The sequence below is a fragment of the Triplophysa rosa genome, unplaced genomic scaffold (assembly GCF_024868665.1).
Source record: "Triplophysa rosa unplaced genomic scaffold, Trosa_1v2 scaffold112_ERROPOS181078, whole genome shotgun sequence".
Taxonomy (NCBI): Eukaryota; Metazoa; Chordata; class Actinopteri; order Cypriniformes; family Nemacheilidae; genus Triplophysa; species Triplophysa rosa.
The window spans coordinates 54,810-80,983 of record NW_026634057.1 but is presented as its reverse complement, the minus strand read 5'-3'; the positions used below and the strand labels follow the sequence as shown (position 1 = coordinate 80,983).

Sequence of the window (26,174 nt, the reverse complement as noted above, 5' to 3'; positions counted from 1 at the left end):
CAATTTCAAGGTTAAGGGTCTTATATGACCATTGTTGTGTAGATGATGTCATAGATGAACTCACTTGAGTATCTGGAGATGACACTGAGGGTTCTTGAGTTTGTCACAGATGTGTTTGAGTCCTGAATCCATCAGTCGACTGTTGTTGAGATTCATCTCCTTCACGAGGGTTTTACAGGAGAGAACAGCAGCTAGAGCTGAACACTGATTCTCCGTCAGCTCACAGTTATTCAATCTAAACACAATAACAACATTTCAATAAACACCACCTGTCTGACAGTCTGTACTGTATGAACTTCTCGTGTATATGATACTCACATGATTTTGGTGACTTTGCTATGAGAGTCCATCAATAGAGCCGAGAGTTTCTCTCCATCCAGATCTCCCAGTTTATTGTGACTCAGATTGAGTTCTTTCAGCAGTAATGGATACACATCTAGAGCTTTACAGAGATAATCACAAGCTTCTTCTGCAGCACAACTCTTCAGAAATCTACACACACAAGATCATGTGTTCATGTTCATGTATCACATGTGTAAATGAATGAAATGTCTTCCGTACTAACAGATTCAAGAGGTCTGTTGTGTCTAACAGACAGTGTGAGTCTGCTGGATTAAACACATTCAGAATGAAAATGACTCATTTAACACCAAATCAACTGAGCCTACAAACAGGATCCAGAACTGTAATGTTTTTGATATAAAGTCCAATATAAACACTGCTTGAGAAATATCAGATCATTATATAATCTGTTTTCATGACTTTTAATAGTTTAAACACAACTGAACCTAGTTTAGAGAAATGTGTCTACATTAAGAAAAACATATTTTTCCATTCCACATTAATGTATACGGAGCCCCGTAAGGGACATGGTGGTGGGAAAATATGGGAGGGAAGAGAACAATATTTTTCAAAGCTTTTGCTTTCCCCGAGAAACATTGTGTTCCCTCACAAAAATATTTGCGTTATCTTGCAAAACATTCTGTGAGTTCTGAAAAACACGTCATGTTTAATGTCCCGCTGGCAGAGTTTAAGACTTGCTCAGCACAATAACACTGGAGCGGTTCGTATAGTCTCAGATTCCCGGACCAATTACGCACGATATAACACATAATTCCTCAGACAAAGATCTAACAACCTAGTCTTCCTCACAAGTCTTATAATATAAACTGTCAGAGCCGAGGCTCGAAAACATGTCTCCGGTGTGGGAGACAAATCCTTAACCCAGATGCCACCGGGGATGGTGAACCCAAGAGTGAGACGCGCACACAAGGACTTGAGAAGTAAAGCTGGTTGTTTTAATAGAATTCCAAAAATACAAGAAAAATCAAGTCACGAGAGAAAAAAACACTCGGGGGCAAAAAAAACCCTCTCGTGAGACAAAAAAAGGTATAATCCAGCAGAGGCAGTCTGCAACCAAGGAAATTCAAAGGTCCAACAAAAGATAATCCACAACGCAAAAAGGGTAAAAATACCATAGACAGATGCAAGAACTCTAGTTAACTCTAGACAAAGTAACACTTGAGAGACTGGCTACACAACGTTAAACACCAAGCAATAAAACCCAGGGACGAAAGGCTATATAAATACATAGGTCAAACAAGGCACATGTGGAAGCAAATGACAGTGATGAGGGGCAAACAGGTGAACACAGTGACCTCTATAGGGGGAAACCAAAAACAACAGCCCCAAATGCTGACAAAGTGACTGTAAACCCTCAAAGCATTACTACAAAAATAGTTATGAACTTCAATAACACACTGAAGTGTCACCAAATTCAGTTTACACATCAATACTCTCTTGCTGAATTTAAACTGATTTTAGTTATACTACAGTATGTAACACTGAAGATAATGACTATTTAGGGGCAGTTGTGGTCTAATGGTTAGAGAGTCAGATTCATGACCAGAAGGTTGCCGGTTGGATTCTCAGGGCCGGCGGGTAACGATTGAGGTGCCCTTGAGCAAGGCACCTGACCCCTACTTGCTCCCCGGGCGCTGCAGTGATAGCTGCCCACTGCTCCGGGTGTACGTGTGGTCACTACTCTCTGGATGGGTTTAATGCAGTGGTCACATTTCGGGTATGGGTCACCATATCTGACTAATAGGTCACTTCACTTTTTCACTTTTATTTTTAGTAGTGAAAAAGTGCAAAACACTTTTCAGGTTTTGCACTTTGCAGACAATCCCTTCGGTCTTGTCTGACAGAACACCTGCTGCCGCCTGAGATCAATACAAGGCTCGGTTTGTGGAAAATTACGTTGTAGCTCGTTGTTTACAATACATAGCATGAGGTCTCATAACAACTTTTAGCTCACAAGATATTGGTCTGGGAATCTACTATATATCAACTGCTCCATTAATACACGAAGCCGGACAGGACGTGTTTGTCCAAACTCGCAGAATGTTTTGCGAGAGAATGCAAATATCTTTGCAAGAGAATGGAAAAGTTTTGCGAGGGAACGCAAAAGCTTTGAAAAATATTTTTCTCTTCCCTCCCATATGTTTTCCACCACCATGTACCTTACGGGGCTCCATAAATGTAATATTTGATGTTCTGCAGCGCAACTTTTCTTGTTTTTCTTTCATTCACTGCATTTAAAATTTTTGAATCATTTCTCTGATCTATGTTCTGTTGTGTGATATACCAGACTTCATATTTAGATTTGAAAGCTTTTATCACCTGACAGTCTTGAGTGAACACTTGTGATCTTGTATTAACTGATAGATGAGTTCGACTCCTGTTTCTCCAGGATCATTTCCTCTGAGATCCAGATCTATCAGACGTGATTCAGGGTTTGATCTCACAGCTGAACATAAAGATTTATAACCTTCTTCTCCAATACTGCACTCGGACACACTAGAGAACAAAAACATGATTATAAATCAAATATTAAATCTGTAAAAAGACACACGTATGAATGATTTAAACATTATTTTATTTCACTGAAGTGAATGAAATGAATGTAAAGACATACTTGAGTTTGTGTAGTCTGCACTGTGAGTGACTCAACAGATCAGAGATCTTCTTCATTCCTGAATCTTCTAGTTTGTTTTTACTCAGATCCAGATGTGTCAGATGTGAAGGGTTTGAAGTGAAAGCTGACATCAGATCAATACACCCTCCTGCTGTAATACTGCTGTTACTGAGACTGCAGAAAGACATTTATATTTACATTTAGTCATTTAGCAGATGCTTTTATCCAAAGTGACTTACAGATGAGGTCAACAATAGAAGCAATTGGAACAACACAAGGACAACAAACAGCATAGTGCAGTAAAACTGGTCTCATATAGCCTACCACAGTATACAAAGCTAAGTATTTTGTTTAAGGATAGAAAGAGTAGAAAAGAAATAGAAGTCAGTACTAATTGGTCAGGTGTTGATGGAGGAGATGTGTGTGTGGAAGAGAACACAAAGTTAGTGTTTCATCTAAACATTTATCAAGATGATGTCAATTTCACATCTGAACAGGTTGAAATATAAACTCATAATAAAGATCAAGTCCTCACATGAGTGTGTTGATGCGACAGTGTTTATCCTTCAGTAGATCACAGATCTGATTCACTCTTGACTCGTCTAGTTTATGATCACTCAGATTCACTTCTCTCTCCAGTAAAGGATTTATCCCAAGAGCTTCTGTCAGATACTCAAAGGCTTTCACTGCAGAAGAACTGCTCAAGAACCTGCAGAAAACAAGAATTATATATTATATCAGTTTCATTATTTACTGTCACAACATTATATTGCAATAATGAAGATTAAAGCCTTAAAATCATACTTGGTTGTTAAACTCACCTGACAGTCTTGAGTGAACACGTCTGATCTTGTGTTAACTGATAGATGAGTTTGACTCCTGTTTCTCCAGGATCATTTCCTCTGAGATCCAGATCTATCAGATGTGATTCAGGGTTTGATCTCACAGCTGAACATAAAGATTTATAACCTTCTTCTCCAATACTGCACTCGGACACACTAGAGAACAGAAGATTGTGTCAATGCTTGTGCACAAGGGAAATGCTTTTTAGTGTCAGTGTCAGTTAGTTGAAGCTACAACCCATAAAAATAACAGCAATTTTATTTCAAACAGAGATAACGATAGAGAGGCAAAAGTCACAGACTGCAGCTTTAGCAACGTGAAAAGGTTTTGTGCAGGATAAAACAGACATAATGACTTTATTCATCATGTCCAACATGCATCCATGAGGGCACACAACATATGCATGCGGTGCAAATGCAGGAGTCAGCGCTCATGACACACGTGTTGAGCAGACACATGAGACGGCGTTCTACGTCAACACTCCTGTCAGGGCTCGGGTCTAGCACTACTCGTCTTTGTCTGTCTGGTCCTTTGTTTTTGTATTGTCGAGCACTTGACAACTGCCATGTGCTCGGAGTCCGCGTGTGTGGCCCCGCCCCCTTGTTATCCTATCTTCTACTCATTATTGATTTCTCCAATTCACCTGGTTCTCCCTTTAATTTTCCCTCTCCCCAACTGGTCTCTCATTTTCCCTCCTAATTGCTTTCCTTTTTATTCCGTGTGTTTTGCATTGTTTTTTGTCAGTCCGTTAGTTATCTCATGGCAATCTCTGGCCCTCTTGTCTAGTTGTCTTGTCTTGTTTTGATCACCTTGTCTTGTCCAGGCTCCAGTGCTGTACTCGTCCTGTCCTGTCCTGTCCTGTCCTGTCCTGTCCTGTCCTGTCCTGTCCTGTCCTGTCCTGTCCCTGTTTTGGTAACCGTGTCTTCTGACTTCTAGCTGTGGCTAATTCTAAAGGAGTTTATCTGAGGCGAGTCAAGCATCTCATCTACCGGGGAGTCTCTCTGCTCTTTCGGAGAGGTTTTTCACCTGTGGATTCTTGCTATGCGACGGTGTGAGCTACGTGCTGGGATTACAAGGTTGTCATCTCCAAACGGACTCTTGTTCTGTATCTCTACCACGCTGGTGGATTACCTTCTTGGATTTGCAAACACTTGCTTCTGGACTCCCCGAGTTTGACTCGCAATTAACAGATTCTCCCGCTAACCTTTTCGTTGTGGCTGGATTTATTGTGGACTCTTTTTCCTCACTCACCTCCCGCGTGCTGCGTGTGATCATTGGATTTTTCTTGTTTTTATATTTTGTCCCACTCCCCTTTAACGGTTGTTTGGCCGAGCGCTCGAGCCTTTGCCCCTTGGTTTATCTCCCTGTCAATGACTTGTTCATGCTTGTATTTTTGTGAGTGTGGGATTCTTTATTAAATACCTTGATTCTGCATTTGACTCCAGTGGACCACTCCTTTTCTCAATCTACACAACATCTTTAGGACCTATCATACAGGCACACATGTTCTCCTACCACTGCTATGCTGATGACACCCGGATCTACTTCTCTTTTCACCCAGATGATCCCACAGCTTGGATGAAAAATCACCACCTCCAGCTCAACCTTGCCAAAACAGAGCTGCTTATACTCCCGGCCCACCCCATGGCACATAATAATCTCACCATCCAATTGGGCAATACAACCATCACTCCTTCCAAAACAGCCAGGAACCTCTGAATAATCTTCGATGACCAGCTGTCCTTCAGCGATCACATTGCAAAAACAACACAGCATTGTATAACATCAGGAAGATCTGGCCATACCTTACTGAGCATGCAGCACAACTACTTGTCCAGGGCCTTGTAATCTCTAGGCAGGACTACTGTAAAGCTCTCCTTGCTGGTCTGCCTGCTAAGGCAAATCAAACCAGCTGGTTCAGAATGCAGCAGCCAGGCTAATATCCCAGGAGCCTAAAAGAGCTCACATGATGCCCCTCTTCATCTCTCTCCACTGGGTACCGATTGAAGCACGGATCAGGTTTAAGTCACTGCACTTGCCTACAGGACCATCACTGGCTCTGCACTGTCATACTTTCACAACCTCCTACACCCCATCCAGAACCTTGCGCTCAGTGAATGAACAGCGCCTGGTAATACCCTCACACACGGGTACTAAATCACTTTCCCGCTTGTTCTCCTTCACTTCTCCTTACTGGTGGAACGATCTTACAAATGCAGTCCGGTGAACCACATCTCATTCAAGAAACAACTTAAAACATATTTTTTCGTGAATACTTGACTGGTAAATGTTGACTAACAGTCTCTCTCTCTCTCTCTCTCTCTCTTTCTCTCTCTCTCTCTCAATATGTGTTGTTCGGCCTTGTAAAAACTAGTATCTTGGTATAAGTACTTATTGTATTGTTGACAAATCGCTTTATTGTTCCTTATCGTCGCTGTAAGTCGCTTTGGATAGAAGCATCTGCTTAATGCTAAAAAATGTATATACATCGATCAGGCATAACATTATGACCAGCCTAATATCGTGTTGGCCCCCCTTTTGCTGACAAAACAGCCCTGACCCATTGAGATATGGACTCCACCCGACCCCTGAAAGTGTGCTGTGGTATCTGGCACCAAGATGTTAGCAGCAGATCCTTTAAGTCCTGTAAGTTGCCAGGTGGGGCCTCCATGGATCGGACTTGTTTGTTCAGCACATCCCACGGATGCTGGATTGGATTGAGATCTGGAGATTTTTGAGGCCTAGTCAACATCTCACATTTATTGTTGTGCTCCTCAAAACATCCCTGAACCATTTTTGCTTTGTGGCACCAGGGAATACCCTTTCCATTAAAAAAGTGTACATGGTCTGCAACAATGGTTGGGTAGGTGGTAGGTGTCAAAGAAACATCCACATGGATGGCAGGACCCAAGGTTTCCCAGCAGAACATTGTCCAAAATAATATAAAGAATAAATTATGAATAATATTATTTATTATTAAATAATAACAAAACTGAAATATTGATGATTGGCCATCAGAATACACAGTGCATCACAGTTTGTTGTTTATGGGGCTGCATACAGTGCCAACAGTGGGCATGTGAGCATCAGAACTGGACTACGGAGCAATGGAAGAAGATGGCCTGGTCTGATGAATCACGTTCTCTTTTACGTCATGTTCAAGTTCAAGTTCCCCATATGCCTCAATGAGCCTTGGCCGCCCATGACCCTGTTGCCGGTTCACCACTGTTCCTTCCTTGGACCACTTTTGGTAGATACTGACCACTGCAGACTGGGAACATCCCACAAGAACTGCAGTTTTGGAGATACTCTGACTCAGTCATCTAGCCTTCACAATTTGGCCCTTGTCATTTTTCCTGCTTCTAACACATCAACTTTGAGGACAAAATATTCTCTAGCTGCCTAATATATCCCACCCACTAATAGGTGCCGTGATGAAGAGGTAATCAGTCTTATTCACTTCGCCCGGTATTGGTCATAATGTTAAGCCTGACCAGTGTATAATATAAATTATATCTAAATATAAAAAAGTATGCACTCGTGTTGATATTTCTTTAAAGGTACAGTGTGGGATGTTTTGTATGATCTATTAACAGAAATGCAATATAACATACAAAACTGTGTCTTTAGATGTGTATAAAAACCTTACGTAATGAAAAGTTATGTTTTTATTACCTTAGAATAAACCAGTTGTATCTACATAGGGCCTATCTACATGGAATTTGTTATGTTGCGCAGCCATGTTTTGTACAGTAAGCTCTAACGGACAAGCAGCTCTACAGAGCGCGTTTCGTATATGTTGGTCTTCGTGTGTGTTTTTAGACGCAGCTTGCGTCATCACTGAGTTGAAGACGCACAAAGTAGTAAGTCGTAGTACGGAGAGGTGGAGGAGTAGTCGTCGTCTAGCTGAAGCAATTGATTGTTCTGTCTTAGAAGTTTTGATAAAATGGAGGACCATGCGTATTGTGCACAAGAGCCGACAGAGCGTGAATCTCCGTCGTCAAAGAAGCACAAACGTGATGCTGCCAGACGAATTAGAAACAAACGGCGGCAGAAATCCAGGATAAACATCGGTGTATCTATTACCAGATGGAAGGCACTGTTGAAAGACAAATGTTTTCAAGGCGACGCCGAAGTTGCCTGTTTTCTGCTAGACTGGTAAGATAATTCAACATTTTCAATGTTTCCACTTTTTCAATGTTTACCAAACAACTGTTTTGTTGAAACGGTAACGTTAGCATTTTATACAAATGGCCATATAACCTCCGAATAATAATGTTTTTCCGTCCCTGCGGTACGTACTCCGGTTGTTCCTGACTTTACAAAGGGGGAGACAAACGTCTACTAACTTACACCTAACTGCCTATGTGACTGTCAGATCAAACGCTTTGAACAGCGTTGCTATTTACGATTAGCTAACTTTAGTTACTTCACTACTCTCAGCGTGTACTAGATAGCACGCAAGAAATATATCTAATTATAGAATTGTAACAGTAACTTTCGCAATAGAATACATGTTAAATGATTAATTACGTTAATATAGTGCCTTACCTTTGCAAAGAAACATCGTTGCTTGTATCACTGCTATCCGCTGTCTCAGTAGACGACATCTTTTTTTACTGTTGCGGCCACCGGGATATCCCTCCAAAGGGAGGGGTGGGAAAATGACTCAGAGATTCGTTGCAAAACTATAATACAACGCTAGTGGCCGCTGATTTTCAAGAACTGCGCCTTTAAAGCGACAACGAGCAGTTTTGGTGTATGGTTCCCCCATGTGGTTGATAAGCGCAATTGTCTGTTATAAATGTCGTAAATATTGCCGCTGTATAAGCTTCCACGTGGGCAGCGCAATATACGTGAATTTGTTGACTAGGCAGAAACCGCTGTTACATCACGTCACTTCATAAACTGTGCATGTACTAAAGCACTCTTTTGGCTCCTGCGGGTTATACTACTGGGCTAAACTAATAGTTCAAACTAGATTCTGAGGTAGCAGCTGGTTGTTAGCCGTTAGCGCATAGCGTGTTAGCTACATAGCAGCTAACTTGCTAACATTAGCTACTTAACACATTTGCAGTCACCCAAAACACAACACATGGACGTGAATGTGTTTAGTAACCAAACGCAAATAATTTTCTGTAGTTATATTTTCGGAAACACACTCGCGACCAGGCGTTGTGCTTTGTGTAATTGGTGCAATCAATAACTTACACTCAACTCGCTATGGCAATAGTGCCTAGCACAGTAACTATAGATACCGATAACATTAGTCTATGTGCATGAACTAAGGAATCAGCAACTTTTGACCATAAAACATTTATTGTGGTTTGGTAGTCATTGTTTACAAGCATAACACTAAATTCGTGATGAGGCACGATCATGCTACGTAAGCTATTGAGACCCTGCAACATTACATTACCTCTAGTCTACTCTACGGTTATAAATTGTGAACCAGTAACGTTAGTGCACCAATAAACAACCTGAGCACAGCCTAATTACTAATACTCTCAGAAGTGAAGGACAGTAAGAAAAAATTTACATATAACGCAAGACTTTCAAATCCAGTAGCAGGAAGGCTAAAGCCTGGCTCACACTACAGGAGTTTTAAAATCCTGACAGATTTTAAATTCTGGTTGCAGCACACACATAAGGAGAATCTTGACAGATTCTCTTATTTAAATTCTTAAACAAGCTCAGACTCATCAGTGTACAACTAAATATATACTACACATATTTTACATATCCATAGGATATGCAGTTTTGTAAAAGGAGCTAATTAGTAACCGTTTTAATGGGTTTACTATTTTTAGATGTTGACATCACATCTACATTTGAATCTCTTTTTCAAGCACTACAAAAATAGGTTTGCCCGTTGTAAACTTGCATTTATGAATGTGAAATGTCCAGATAAGAAAACGTTGGGGGGTAAATTTGTGTTTATAAATAAGACTAAAGGTAGCAAGTGCAAAACACTGGGTACCGATTGAAGCACGGATCAGGTTTAAGTCACTGCACTTGCCTACAGGACCATCACTGGCTCTGCACTGTCATACTTTCACAACCTCCTACACCCCATCCAGAACCATGCGCTCAGTGAATGAACAGCGCCTGGTAATACCCTCACACACGGGTACTAAATCACTTTCCCGCTTGTTCTCCTTCACTTCTCCTTACTGGTGGAACGATCTTACAAATGCAGTCCGGTGAACCACATCTCATTCAAGAAACAACTTAAAACATATTTTTTCGTGAATACTTGACTGGTAAATGTTGACTAACAGTCTCTCTCTCTCTCTCTCTCTCTCTTTCTCTCTCTCTCTCTCAATATGTGTTGTTCGGCCTTGTAAAAACTAGTATCTTGGTATAAGTACTTATTGTATTGTTGACAAATCGCTTTATTGTTCCTTATCGTCGCTGTAAGTCGCTTTGGATAGAAGCATCTGCTTAATGCTAAAAAATGTATATACATCGATCAGGCATAACATTATGACCAGCCTAATATCGTGTTGGCCCCCCTTTTGCTGACAAAACAGCCCTGACCCATTGAGATATGGACTCCACCCGACCCCTGAAAGTGTGCTGTGGTATCTGGCACCAAGATGTTAGCAGCAGATCCTTTAAGTCCTGTAAGTTGCCAGGTGGGGCCTCCATGGATCGGACTTGTTTGTTCAGCACATCCCACGGATGCTGGATTGGATTGAGATCTGGAGATTTTTGAGGCCAAGTCAACATCTCACATTTATTGTTGTGCTCCTCAAAACATCCCTGAACCATTTTTGCTTTGTGGCACCAGGGAATACCCTTTCCATTAAAAAAGTGTACATGGTCTGCAACAATGGTTGGGTAGGTGGTAAGTGTCAAAGAAACATCCACATGGATGGCAGGACCCAAGGTTTCCCAGCAGAACATTGACCAAAATAATATAAAGAATAAATTATGAATAATATTATTTATTATTAAATAATAACAAAACTGAAATATTGATGATTGGCCATCAGAATACACAGTGCATCACAGTTTGTTGTTTATGGGGCTGCATACAGTGCCAACAGTGGGCATGTGAGCATCAGAACTGGACTACGGAGCAATGGAAGAAGATGGCCTGGTCTGATGAATCACGTTCTCTTTTACGTCATGTTCAAGTTCAAGTTCCCCATATGCCTCAATGAGCCTTGGCCGCCCATGACCCTGTTGCCGGTTCACCACTGTTCCTTCCTTGGACCACTTTTGGTAGATACTGACCACTGCAGACTGGGAACATCCCACAAGAACTGCAGTTTTGGAGATACTCTGACTCAGTCATCTAGCCTTCACAATTTGGCCCTTGTCATTTTTCCTGCTTCTAACACATCAACTTTGAGGACAAAATATTCTCTAGCTGCCTAATATATCCCACCCACTAATAGGTGCCGTGATGAAGAGGTAATCAGTCTTATTCACTTCGCCCGGTCATAACCCTCACATAGGACTTCACATTCTCCTCATTCTCTGCCTTAACTAAACTTCTCTCCAGCCATCCCACCACCTGTCTTCTCGACCCAATCCTCTCCCATCTCTTACAGGCTATATCAGACTCACTCTATCACAGGTACCCCTCTTCTCTGGTTTAAATTCTACCTCTCCGATAGATCTATCAGGGTGTCGTGGAGAGGCGCGTTATTCACATCTCACCGCGTGGTCACAGGGGTCCCTCAGGGATCAGTGCTTGGACCACTCCTTTTCTCCATCTACACAACATCTCTAGGACCTATCACTGCTATGCTGATGACCTCCAGATCTACTTTTCTTTTCACCCAGATGATCCTGCCTGGAAGATATCTCAGCTTGGATGAAAAATCACCACCTCCAGCTCAACCTTGCCAAAACCGAGCTGCTTATACTCCCGGCCCGCCCCATGGTACATCATGATCTCACCATCCAACTGGGCAATACAATCATCACTGAGCAATCTTTGATGACCAGCTGTCCTTCAGTGATCACATTGCAAAAACAACACGGTCATGTCGATTTGCATTGTACAACATCAGGAAGATCAGGCCCTATCTTACTGAGCATGCAGCACAACTACTTGTCCAGGGCCTTGGAATCTCTAGGTGGGACTACTGTAAAGCTCTCCTTGCTGGTCTGCCTGCTAAGGCAATCAAACCAGCTGGTTCAGAATGCAGCAGCGTGGCTTATCTTCCAGAAGCCTAAAAGAGCTCATGTGATGCCACAATTCATCTCTCTCTATTTTTCATGAGTACTTGACTGGTAAATGTGGCGTCTCCCTCTCTCTCACTTCACCTGTCAGTGGTCATCATGTTATGCCTGATCGGTGTATAATATAAATTATATCTAAATATAAAAATGTACATACACCTGTAAATATTTCTTAAATATAAACATGCATGTGTGTGTATTTATACAGTATATACTGTACATAAATATTATACGCAGTACACCCACATATATTATGTATATATAAATACACACACATGCATGTATATATTTTTAAGTAAAAAATGTTATCATGTATATCAACAAACAATTTTCTTCCATCAGCAAACAATTTTTACACCACTTACCGTTGATCACATAACCCTCACATAGGACTTCACATTCTCCTCATTCTCTGCATCATACAAAAACTTTTATTCTGTAAACGATTACTTTCAACTAGTCGTTGTGCAGCCCTAGTTGTGTCACCTACCTCAGTTTCTTTAATTCACATGTCATGTTCTTCAGTCCAGCACAGAGTAGCTTGACCCCTGAATCCTGTAGATGATTATTGCTCATGTTTAGCTCCTCAAGACTGTTTTCTGAGCTCAGAACTTTAGCCAGAGCTGAACAACTCTTGTCTGTTAGATTACAGTCATTTAACCTACAGGAAGTCATAACACAGAATTAGAATTAAAACATGCAATACAGGTACCACCTAACATACATGAACAGCAGATAGAATCTCCGGTAACACTTTCCTTGAAGCATGCATGTATATTCTTCATAATGTGTGTTGTAATGCATTATATGTAGTTGTAAAGAAATATAACCAATTTAAAATGTGTAGTGTAACAATGAATTGCTAAGTGTTATCATGTATTAACTGTAATAACAATTATTTATAAGACATTACAATGCATTAAAACTACTTTTATAATTATACATACATGCTTCAAGGAAAGTGTCACCGTATCTTCTTTAAATAGAAGATTAACGTTAGCATTGTCTCTTTCATTTTAGCACATATATACTGAAACTGTATTTGATGTGTAGATGTGAACTGACTTTATTCCATTACTTACAGAGCTTGTTTGGAGGACTTGACAACGGCCAGTAATCTAATGAGACACTCATCAGATTTCTTGAATTTCTGAAGCTCAAACTCCTCCAGTTCCTCATCTGATGTCAGCAACACAAAAGCGAGAGCTGACCACTGAGCAGGTGAGAGGTCAGAAGATGACAGACTTCCTTCACTAAGATGCTTCTGAACCTCTTGTACCAGAGTTTGATCATTCAGTTCATTCAGACAGTAGAACAGATTGATGGATCTCTCTGGATGTAAACTATCTTCAAATTTCTGCTTGATGTACTGGACTATTTCTGTGTTGTTCTGCTTATTGCTCTCTTCTTGTGACAACAGACCTCGTAGGAGTGGTCGATTGGACTCAAGTGACAGACCGAGGAGGAAGCGGAGGAAAAGATCCAGATGTCCATTGTCACTCTCAAGTGCCTTGTCCACTGCAGTCTTCAGTAAACCAGTCATTGTTTCATCGTTGTTTTCCTGTTCTTTGTGCTCTTGAACAAATACATTTTTCTTGTTCTTGTCTAGAAACAGATGAGCATACAGAGCTGCGATAAACTCCTGAATGCTCATGTGAACAAAGCAGTACACAGTACCAAGAATGATCCCCGTCTCCCGTTTAAAGATCTGAGTGCACATCCCTGAATACACAGAAGCTTTAGAGACGTCAATGCCACAGTCCTCCAGATCTGACTTATAGAAGATCAGGTTGTTTTTTTCCAGTTGTTCAAAAGCCAGTTTCCCCAGTGAATAGATTGACTCCATGTCCCAGGAGATATCAGGCGAGTATTCTCCATCATACTTTCTTCTGCTCTGTTGAATCTGAAAGCGAAAGAAGTGTGTGTACATTTGTGTCAGAGTCCTAGGAGTATCATCATTGCTTAACTCCTCCTGAAGTGTTTTGGTCGTGTCATCAGAATTCTCCATTTTCTTCTCTTCCAGAATGTTCTGGAGCACAGTGGCTGAGATCCAGCAGAACACTGGGATGTGGCACATGATGAAGAGACTCTTTGATTTCTTTACGTGATCAATGATTGTGTCGGCCATATTCTCATCTGTGAATCTTTTTCTGAAGTATTCTTCCTTCTGTAGATCATTGAATCCTCGGACCTCTGTCACCAGGTCGATACACTCAGGAGGAATCTTACTGGCTGCTGCTGGTCTGGTGGTTATCCAGATGTGAGCAGAAGGAAGCAGATTTCCTTTGATGAGGTTTGTCAGGAGAGCATCCAGAGGAGCAGGTGATGTGATATCACTCCATATCTCATTACCATCAAACTTCAGAGGAAGACGACATTCATCCAAACCATCAAGGATGAACAGAACCTTTTTGTTTTTTCTGGTAAGGTCCAGTCCTTTAATCTCTGGGAAAAACTCACATAAAAGATCCATCAAACTTACTTCTGCTTTCTCTTTCAAGTTCATCTCTCGGAAAGGAAGAGGAAATATGAAGCTGATATCCTGGTTTTCTTTTCCTTCAGCCCAGTCCAGAACAAACTTTTGCACCGAGACAGATTTTCCAATGCCAGCAACTCCTTTTGTTAGTACCGTTCTGATGGTCTGTGTTTGTTCATGTGGTTTAAACAAATCCTTGAATTGAATCTGTATGTCTGGTGATTCTAGACGTCTGGAAGCAACCTCGATCTGTCTTACCTCGTGTTCAGTATTGACTTGTTCACCTCCACCCTGAGTGATGTACAGATCCGTGTAGATCTTATTTAGAAGTGTGGAGTCACCCTGCTTTGCAATTCCTTCAAACACACATTGATACTTCTTCTCCAGGTCTGATTTTAGTTGACATGTGTAGATCAGCTCATCTAAACAAACACAAAATACAGTGTGAATAGATATTAATCCTCCGCTCCTGCATTGTGCAAGTGAGAATATTACATGTAGTGATGTCAAGAACTTCTTACCTTCCAGAGTATCAGCAAGTTCATCTTGTTCCATACTTCTCAGAAAGTGGATTGTGACATCAAGGGCTGCTTCCCTGATGTTGTTTTTGTTCTCCTCAAAGTCCTTCACGTAGTATTGTGCGTTTTCATTTTTCAATATTTTCTTAAACCTTTCCAGCTCATTCTTAAAAAATACAGCTATTTTGTTTTCAAGACCCTGAAAGTAAAGCATAACATAAAAAGGCTTTCACCCTGTTAAAGACAATTAATGGACTTAAACGAAATGCTTTTTTACCTGAAAGATGTGGGAAAGATCATCTTCAAAATTATGGAGGTCTGCAGCTGATTTCTCACACTGAATCCTGTTAGCAAACAAAAATAACCATACATTAGAGAAATCTCTTGATATCAGTTATTGTTCTACATAAGCTACAAAAGTTGATATGAGAGCAACAAATATCTTCAGCTCTTATGACAATTTTCTCACTTGTAAGACAATTTGGATACACTTATTCTCTGCTAATAAAAAAGTAAATATGCATGTAGTGTTTCTGGTGATCTGTGGCTCTTCATTTCTGTTGATCATATTAACATTATTAGGGGTCAAGCCCCGAAGGCTCTGCACACAGATACTGGACAGTCCCAACATTATCCAGAGCAAATTTGGAGTCTCTAACTCAGTCCCTGTAGCGCCACCAACAGTTTCACATACATTTTTAAATCATTCTTAACTTCTGAACCGTACACCATAGAAACAAATAATTGTTTCCCTCTGAATCTTGAGCTCATGCCTATTTTCATTCGAATGCACCCTATGACATCACTTTCCGTCATGAACATTCTTCCGCCATTTTGAATTATTTAAAAAAACGTGTTTTCCGAACTCGTCCTAAAGCTTTTGACTGATTTGCACGAAATTTGTTATGTAGCATCTGGAGACAAAATGTATTTTTGAATGGTCAATCCGTTCTCATTTTCACTAGGGGTGTACTCACTTTTGATGCCAGCGGTTTAGACATTAATGGCTGTGTGTTTGTGTTTGTGTTCTCACCTGTCCATCAGAAAAGTTGCCAGTTCTACATCACTGTGTATTCCTCTTTGTTCTTTTAGTGTTTTCCATCGAGTGATTTCTGAACCAATATTTATTAAGGTTTCTTGCCATCGGTTACTTAAACACACACACACATAAATCACATTAATACAAAAGCAGTTAAAGCATTTTTCATCACTTCATTATCAAATGTGCTACTTATTTAGAGCCGACTAAAGTATCATCCAGCATTCATCACTACAGAAAGAGGATGATGGGAAATTCAGTTTTATAATAACTACAGGGTTAATCATTAATATACACAACATCTTTAGCCCTCGTGAATGTTCAGCATGTTTTTATTTAAACAATTCATTGATAAACACTATATTTTGACTGATTCTATGGAAAACTATTTCAGAGAGACTTACACACTCTGAAAACAATGGATAAGTGTCTGTTAGATGAATAAATGTAAGCGCTACAATAACTAGTAGTACACAAGTGTGCATCGCAACATCATCCGATTTAACAGCTGGTCACAAAACGTGTCAACTACGTGACTAGCGGTGCTCTAAACTTTCATTTTAAAAACTCATTTCAGTACTCTCTAACAGTCTAATGTTGTGTTCACACCCAACGCGAAGCATCACATTCCTCTCTCTATATTACTCGTGGGATTACAATCGTATTGCCCGGCACAAATTTGCTTCTATTCACGTATTTGCATTGACTTTGTGTGCAATTTACTAGCGCAAATAATTCAATTCGCTCCTGGTGGGAACACACCGTAACGGTTTCATACAATAAAAACATTTGAAATACCTTTTGATAACTGATGGTCTTTTCTCACTGAAGTTTGGTCCACCACCTTTGGAATGATAGCTCTTCAGCAACACAGAGCTCAATACAGAAGGTGATCTTTCACTAATAACACAAAAAAGAGAGATTTTTTTTACTACAACAACAAAAAACGTAGTGTAATAGTCTCTGTCTGAGAGAAACATCATGAAGCTTAAATAAACATGTCCCAACAGTCGCAGACTGCACCAATCCTGTTTCTTGTCATTGGAGGCTCTTTTAAAATATAACTGCTATAACTATTTCCTGCATCCATTGGACTCTAAAACCTACACAAGCGGATTTATCATTTCTAATTTATTGAGGTTTGATTCCCATATTCCATAATCTCAAGAATCCTACCAAACAATAATTTGAGGGGCCTGCAGTGCCACCATGGACCCCCTGCTGAAGACCCTTGGTTAAGACCATGTATGATCCATAATTTTTTTTAACTTTCCATTAATTCGTGTAAAAATGAAACTATTAACTGTTTTAATTATTTTAAATACATTTTTCAAGTAAATTAAAGGTGAGGAAAAGACTTCACATGGCATTGGTGTGAAACTTTTAATATTTTGAATGATAAACACAAAAAGTCTTACCTCTGTTCTTGTGTGAGACTCATCTTAAAGTTCTGTTCTCAATTGTCAAAGACCTGCTACAGCACTGTTGTATTTGAGTTTATGAAGACAGCCATGACCTGGAGACCTAATAGAAGCGTTAAATACAAAATACAGTTTAGAGCAATAAATGGTGAAGAAGAAAATGAGCAATACAGATTAGGCAATAAAGTCTAAATGAAAATAAATACTAAAATCAAATAAAAACAAATCAATAAAAATACTAATGCCAACTGCCATGTAGCACAACCAAAAAATATTATTGATCTCTTCAGGTCAGCGGTTCTTTAATGCTCTGGGTCCGAAAGCATGATAATTACTGTATTTAACTGTTAACTGTTATTTCTTAGCTATATCTGAAAAACACGGTGATGTAGTGTCATATTATTATAGTCATATCATTCTTTCACAGCCTTATAAAACATCATTTCTGGGGATGTAACAATATCAAAATCCCACTGTACGATAATACTTTGGTATAAAGTCCACAGTACTATATTTATTGCAATATTAAAAATGACAGATGATGACTTGGAAATGTGCCATAAGCGTCCGCTTTTCTTTATCCTCTAATCATAACTGTTTGCTTAGAGGTATGAGTTATAGTATGAGATGGGTCAAATGACCAAAAAATCCCTTAAAAACAAAACAAAAATTGCACCAAATGGACCTTGCCAAAGGTAATATCTTTTTTTTTCTAACATTCTCTATGTTAGGCCCGGAAGACCTATCGTTTCATACAGTCATGTGACCATGATAATACTGAGACAATTTTGCTATTGCGATAACACGATATCCATAATATTGTTACATCCCTAATCATTTCAACTGAAATAAAAAGGGATAGTTCACTCAAAAATGAACATTCTGTCATCATTTATTCACGCTCATGTAATTTCATAACTGTATTCAGTTCCGGGACATCATTGACTACCATAGTAGGAAGAATTAAATGGTAGTCAAAGGTGCCCCAGAACTCTTTGTTTTCCTAAATTCTTCAAAATATCTCATTATGTGTTCAATAGAACAAAAATATTTTTAGATAGTATTAGAAAATATTGGTAGTGGATGATGTCCCAGAAAGGAAAATTGCTAACATTCTTCTAAATATCTTTCTGTGCTCATGGGAACAAAGAAATGTATACAGGTTTGAAACAAACTGAGGGTGAGTAAATGATGACAGATTTTTCATTTTTGGATGAACTGTCCCTTTAACTGTATGTCCACAATGGACTCAACTGAACACAGAATAACAAAATGACACTTAATGAGTCATACAGTCTTCCCTTACAAACACATACCAGAGTAACCTGTCGAAAAACACAGTTACGGGTAATACCACAACAAAACTGTGATAAGTTAGCATTAGTAAGTTAATACGCTTGTTATGTAGTTTTAGTGACTATAATGCTAAAGAGTGGTTATGTTTGTAAATGATTTACATAATGCATACATTTGTAAATCCATTATTTCCTGCCTTTATACTGCTGAAGATCTACTGCAAGTCTTCAACTAACTTTCGCGGTTGCTGTCAAGCAGAAGCTGTCAAAAACGAGTCAAGTCTAGCGCCAAAACAACATGTGACAGTTGGTTACATCACCTCATCATTTGCGACACATTTGATATTTCTAGCAGCAAGTAGTTCCAGTTCTGTGAGGCATTTATCTTTATATTAAATGTGTGCTTCTCTGTGATAACTACTGTGTCTGAGTGTGCGCGTGTGTGTCTGTGTGTGTTAGTACGTGTGCATATCGTGTGTGTGGAGTTGTGAGTCCGTGTTTTGTATGTGGGTGTGTTTGAACAAAGTCGCGATGTGAAGTCGTTCCCTCAAGATCCTATGGTGAGGGAACGACATCCTTTCTCGTGGCCATAACATAATATCACGTTCCCACGAGGTAATATCTCGTGGCCACGACAAAACTAAGTGAAATGAGCATGTCCCCTCCTGGTCACCATAAACTACAATGAACAAGGAATAACAGACTCGACAGGACACGATAAACTGAGAGGACTAAACTAAAACAACACTTGACATAAACTAGAGTTACACAACTTAAACTAAATCGGAATAAATCCACAGCGCATGAATTGACAAACCGTCAAACATCGAGGCACAAAGTAAACAAGACAAGTAAGCAAAATGAACAAGCACAGGACAGCAAACACAAGGGCATTAAATAGGGAACCAAATCAAGAGGGGAACAGGTGCAGGGCATGAAATCATTAATCAATAATGAGGAAACGAGATGGGCGGGGCCAAAGACGAGACCGGCGAGAGCGCATGCTATGTCAGAACCAACAATAACATGCCTCTCTCCACACAAAACATGAGGCTCTGTCATGATCCTGCCACTAGACCAAGACAGACATGACGAGGCAGAATCCTGACAAATACATAACCTGCCCTTTACTCTTCTGTCAGTAAAACATTAACCATTTCCTGCATTCCTCTACTGGACTCTGGAACCTTCACAACATTATTTGTCAGCTCAACATTATTCCACTCTTCAATACTTAGCCTAGACAGAGTCCATAGATTTGAAGTCAGATTGATATTTACGATTTCTTCCCCTCTTTCTCATCCACGTTAACTTCATCTACAGTACAATATCATCACAGTTTTGTATGATCAAAGTAAATTCTCCTTACCCTCGTGTTTGCATTTCTTTCTTTATTCTTCCTTTTTTATTTTATTATCTGTTCCGTTTCCTATATTTAGTATTTAAATTTTTTATGATTTTGAACATATACTATGGACACTTTTTACACATTATATGTGTATATATATATATATATATATATATATATATACACACACACACACATGTTAATTTATACATTGTATGTAGAAATATCATCTTTGTATTTTGTACTGTTCTTCTGATGTTCAATAAAAAACTAAATTCTCCTCATAATAAGTCACAAATCAAAGATTCTGTAGGGAATCCACATATGTCAACAGAAAGGCTGAGATATAAAATAAAGCAATAAGCCCTGTGAAGCTGTGACAGCTAAGGGGGTTAACTCGTGCCTAACAACGCCCCGTAGCTGATATAAAATGAACTGTGACCCACTGCTTCACAGGGCTTATTGCTTTATTGTAAATCTAACACCGTGTCTACACCGGACGCGGCGCGACAAAAGACGCATAGAGCCCATTATAATAAAAAAATTTGTCCTAATGCAAAATCTAATGCACGGAAGCGTTTGATTTTTAATTTGATAGACTTTCAAACGCTTCTGTGTGTATCTGTGCAAGCGCTCGGTAGAGAGTGCAATGCAATGATCATTTCACGCGCTTCCGGGTTTGGTTGCGCAAGCGCTCGGTAAGGAGCCATTAGAAGACATATCCGATGACCTTAGAAACACAATAGCCAATCAGAGGTCTTTCATAATTTGCTCAACAGCGCTCAAAATGATAGCGGGAAATGCAAGTATCGTCACTTTTAGTACCGACTGGTACCGAAATTTGGTATCATGACAATGCGCAAATAGTTTAGTATGATTTCTTGCCTGTTATATACAGGATGAACGGAGCGTCCCCACATGTGCTTTCATAATGACACAGCGCGCACAGCACTGCTGCCTGTTTACATACAGTACAATGCGAGTTTGTATTACGTTATTTTAAATACGTTTATGAGCGTATAAAAGCATGGATTATTTAATTAGATTTCTTTTATCCGCATTTTTCTGTTCTCTTTCTGTAGCGCGAGTCAGACAGATTCAGTGTATGTTGCTGTGAGAAGAGCAGGTTCACACAGTTCAAGAGAGAGTGATTGACAGCGTGATGCGATCGATCGTTTCCACCCAACAATAGAATATATACAGTTTTAGGTATGACATGATGTGTTTATTGAGCTTTAGTTCATTTAACTTTTCTTTACTACAACCTTTTGAAGTCGAATTTCACTATTATATTTTATATTTACAAAAATACTGTTGGTATATTTTAGGAGCTGTTTGATTTGGGGTAAGTTTTACTTTTTGATAATATTTGTTTTTCTGAGGGTCTAGACTACATGCAGCTACTATCACTTGACGCAAAAAACAGCCGTGGATGGCGTTATGGATATATCGTCATTTTTATCGTTATCGCAACAAATACCAGGAATTATCGTGATAGAGTTTTAGGGCCATATCGCCCAACGCTTATAAACGTATTTAAAATAACGTAATACAAACTCGCATGTGTACTGTATGTAAACAGGCAGCAGTGCTGTGCGTGCTGTGTCGCTATGAGAGCACATGTGGGCGCGAGCTGCGCACGGGACGCTCCGTTCATCCTGCATATAACAGGCAAGAAATCATATTAAACAATTTGCGCACGCGCGCATAACATCTAACGAATGTTTAAATAAATACTTTTAGCCAAACTAAATGTTGTGGTGTAACGTATTATGACTATCAACGAATACTTAACAAACGAATGAAATAAAACGAAAGTGAAACTAAACATTAACTCGGATGCATCTACAGTGCCAACCTAAACGAGATTTAGAGCTTTTAGTGCAAACTCTTTCTCAGCTTCACGTCCGCCCTCCGCTATGCCCGTTTTCACTTCACATATGAGCTGTGAATGGGTCTCACAAAGAAATACGTCATCAACTAGAATTTATCGTTTATATCGCGGGAAGACTAATTTCTATCGTGTGGGGAATTTCTACCGGTATATCGCAAAAGATATAATATCGCCCATCCCTATTAGACATCCTATAAATAGAAACACTTAAACATCTAAATATGCCTAATTTACATTTTAATCATTTAATTTACCAATTCTGCCATATTTTTCCTGAATACGTTACCTCAGAAAACTTTAAGCGGGAATGTCCAACTAGTCCTGACTAATCGTTTAAACTGCAAGCAAGGGCTTATAATACACAAGTAAAATGTAAGCATATTCATTTCAAGTAATTAATTTGACATATTTTTAACTAAAACAAGTTATTACTTGCAGGATTTAGGCCTACCTGAAGCGACGACCTGACCGGATCCAGCCATGAGATAGATATGCAACAGGCCGTACATTGGTCCGTCTATTAATCGTCTTGTCCGCTGTGCTGGCGATTCACCTCGAGTTCAATGCAGCTCGATTGATAGCCTATGCTGCTAAAGTGGGAACCGATTCATACTGCTCGCTGTGAGGTAGGCGAGCCTATGAATTACCAGACACTCTCGACGAAGGATCTCATCTAGACAGCACTAATTTTTAGTCTCACAGTCCTAATGACATAGAATGCACACAATAAAGGACCGCAGGCTGGTCCGATCACAGATTGGGACACTTACCTTACACTAGAATCGGCCCTCAGGTGTTGAGGTAGTGCGTCTGCTTGTGTGTGTGTGCTGTGTGATGGTGGATTGGGTCCTTGGAAGATTCCTCTGGTCTTGACTGCGTAAGAAGCAGTCCCCTTTGGCTTGTTTTGCTTAGCCCACAGATGAACAAATCTACACCTTGGTCCTGACAGGCCATCTGTTCATGTGCTGTATCACGACCACATCTGACACAATAAGCAGGTGTATCCTCTGCGAGTACTCTATTTGCTCCTCCAGAGTTACTGTGTGTCAGTGAAAATNGCACGCGCGCATAACATCTAACGAATGTTTAAATAAATACTTTTAGCCAAACTAAATGTTGTGGTGTAACGCATTATGACTATCAACGAATACTTAACAAACGAATGAAATAAAACGAAAGTGAAACTAAACATGAACTCGGATGCATCTACAGTGCCAAACTAAACGAGATTTAGAGCTTTTAGTGCAAACTCTCTCTCAGCTTCACGTCCGCCCTCCGCTTTATACCCGTTTTCACTTCACATATGAGCTGTGAATGGGTCTCAAAGAAATACGTCATCAACTAGAATTTATCGTTTGTATCGCGGGAAGACGAATTCCTATCGTGTGGGGAATTTCTACCGGTATATCGCAAACGATATAATATCGCCCATGCCTAGTGTGCACACTTGTGGAGCACTGAAATGATACACTTTACATGCACAAAATATATACAGGCGGTTTCAGAATGTTAAGAGCACGGTATTACCTTCACACAAAGTGAGAGAATATCAAATGAAACTCAATAATTAAGCAAGTGGGCACACACACACACACACACACACACACACACACACACACAACAGTACTCACATAACCCCCCGATGCAGAACTGTGTCGCGGCTGGAGTGCGTAGATGCCTTTGAAACTTAAATTGGCCGCTTCGCTCGCGTGAGCAGACAAAACAAAGACACACAGTACCGAGGCTCTATAATCCAAAGCACCCGGATAATCGCCCACTGTGATCCTCCCGCAAAGCACCGAACGTCCCTCGTATCCGGATGAACACCTTCCGCTTCCGGTGGCTGGGTGCGCTATCCGGTTATGTCCGTAGCTCTCTCCCTCGTAAATAGAAACTTGCTCGCACTTCTTGTTTCAAATGCGCTCAGTAATATCTCCCGCATCTCACCGAGAATCGAACCACGGCAGAACACAAACGCCAGCACAGAGTCGCAATTATAAGTTTAAACGCACCGATCCATGAACTGAAGGCGTGCGCCGTCTCGTGTAAAGGCAGCAATGTCCCAAACGCCTTGGTACTAACTGTTAACCCCTATCTTGAGCTAACTTTAGCTTCGAAGTCACATAACAAAGGTACTCCGTTTTAAACAGAAATAAAACCACGTTTGCTTACAAATTACAAACTTCGCGTGTCTCTCCTCCTTCAGTCTCTCTTGACTCACTTCATTACCCAATAGCATCACATTCATGCACCCGGGAGGCGGGTTTAAGCTATTAGGCAACCAATAACATGACATACAGCACTCTTGATTGTACGCACACATTTTCCACATGTGTATTTCTACCAAACCTTACGTAGAAAGGCATAATGAACATTGTGCGTAGAAATGTAATCGTATTAAATTAAACATTATCTCTGAATTAGAGACTAAAACACAAATGATTATACAGGTAATAAACAAACAGCACAACTGAGAAATAAATGTTTTTACCAAATTCCTCATAGGACTATATTTATATTGGGGTTATATATATATATGTACTGTATATGTATATGTATATGTATTAGTTTTTTAGTGATGGATCCGAACAGCCATTCTTTTATTGGTGTGTCTACTTGCAATGAGTACAACTAGCCCGCCTGTTGGCAGATACTATTTGCACTAGCTCCGCCCACCAATATGTGACTCTATATTCTCTATACTCACCATAGACAGTGATGTTGAATGCCTTGAGTTTGGCGTTTGTGTCGGTGTTGGTCGCTTCATAAAGTCCAGAGTCTGTGGTTCTGATGTTCTTGATGCTGAGAGATCAGGTCTGATCCAGTTTCAGTCTGTCTCTGAATCTCCCATCAGTTCCATTATAAGTTGAGACAGTTTTGTCTGTCCTGGTTTCAGCTTTGAGATATCCTCGAGCTCCAAACTTCCAGGAGATTTCCTCCTTCGTCTGTATTTCAGCGAGATTCATAGACAGAGTAACACAATCTCCTTCAGTCACTGACACACAACCAAACACACCTGAAACACAAACAACAGCACTTACTGAAGTTCATTCAGGTCTTATGATCTCTCAGACAGATCTNTTAGCTCATGCAGTGCACCTGAGCTGTGCTAATTATGAGTTACCATTTTTCCTGGATACCTCTGAGTCAGGATCCAGTGCACACGGTGTCCTATTCCAAAAAGACCAGGGTAGGAGAAAAGTTCTGATGTATGCCAGTGTACTTTTAGACTGTGTGGAGCAGAGACAACCTCTTTGTTCTAGGTTCGCAGCAGGCCTGGCTAAGGTAGTACACAAGACTTCACACATTGTTATGGGTCATCCATTAACAATCCTGACAACACATTCAATCATGTCTTTTGTAAATTCATCATCATTCACGTTTTCTCCTTTGCGACAAAGACGCATTGCCAAGATTCTGACCAGTCCAAATCTAACATACACACATGAAGGCATAAACATGGCTGATCTGATGACTGAAGGTCAACCACATGATTGTGCACCCATCACTGAGAAAGCATCTAAAATCAGGGAAGATTTGTCAGCTGTTCCATTGACTAGCCCACCACAAGTTAGAACACTTTTCACAGATGGTTGTTGTTTCAGAGCAGAAGATGGTAGCCTGAAAGCAGCATATGCAGTAGTGGAACAGGTAGGGAGTTCATTAGTGACCAGAGAATCTGAATTGTTGACAGGAAAACAGTCAGCACAGAGAGCAGAGATGATAGCAGTGACAAGAGCCCTGTACTACGCTGGTGAGACCCGTGTGAACATATATTCCGATTCAGCATATGTTGTAACAGCTGTCCACGTGGAATTGCCCTTATGGCAGAGGTGTGGTTTTATCACATCCTCAGGTCGACCAATCAAGCATGCATGCGAAGCCAGAGACCTTTTAGAGGCTCTGATGATACCCAAAGAGGTAGCAGTTATTAAATGTCCAGGACATTCCAAAAATGATTCCCCTATCACTGATGGTAACAATGCAGCTGATCTAGCTGCCAAAACTGAAGCTGGCTATGTTGCAACTCAGCAGGTGGTAAGATCAGATAGAGCCTGTAGTGATCTTTTGCCTCGTTTCACTCGAGAATACTTGGTCAAAGAACAACAGAAATCTGCCCCTGAAGAACAATCAGTCTGGTCACAGCATGGAGGCATCTGTGCT

At 40.2% G+C, this 26,174-nt stretch overlaps 2 protein-coding genes across 3 annotated transcripts in view; both read right to left on the bottom strand.

The window, feature by feature from the left end:
* The window catches only part of LOC130549384 (uncharacterized), a 69,428-nt gene that overhangs the window by 23,774 nt on the left and 19,480 nt on the right, over positions 1-26,174 (bottom strand). The window lies entirely within an intron of this gene.
* On the bottom strand, positions 51-24,218 carry LOC130549387 (NACHT, LRR and PYD domains-containing protein 3-like). Its single transcript, XM_057326595.1, has 13 exons — positions 23,642-24,218; positions 17,471-17,576; positions 16,851-16,952; positions 16,047-16,163; positions 15,291-15,357; positions 15,017-15,212; positions 13,102-14,917; positions 12,510-12,680; positions 3,799-3,975; positions 2,978-3,151; positions 2,683-2,859; positions 319-492; positions 51-235 (listed from the first exon to the last, which is right to left on the bottom strand). The coding sequence occupies exons 2-13, from the start codon at positions 17,491-17,493 to the stop codon at positions 61-63; spliced, it is 3,369 nt and encodes a 1,122-aa protein (XP_057182578.1). The 5' UTR covers positions 17,494-17,576; positions 23,642-24,218; the 3' UTR covers positions 51-60.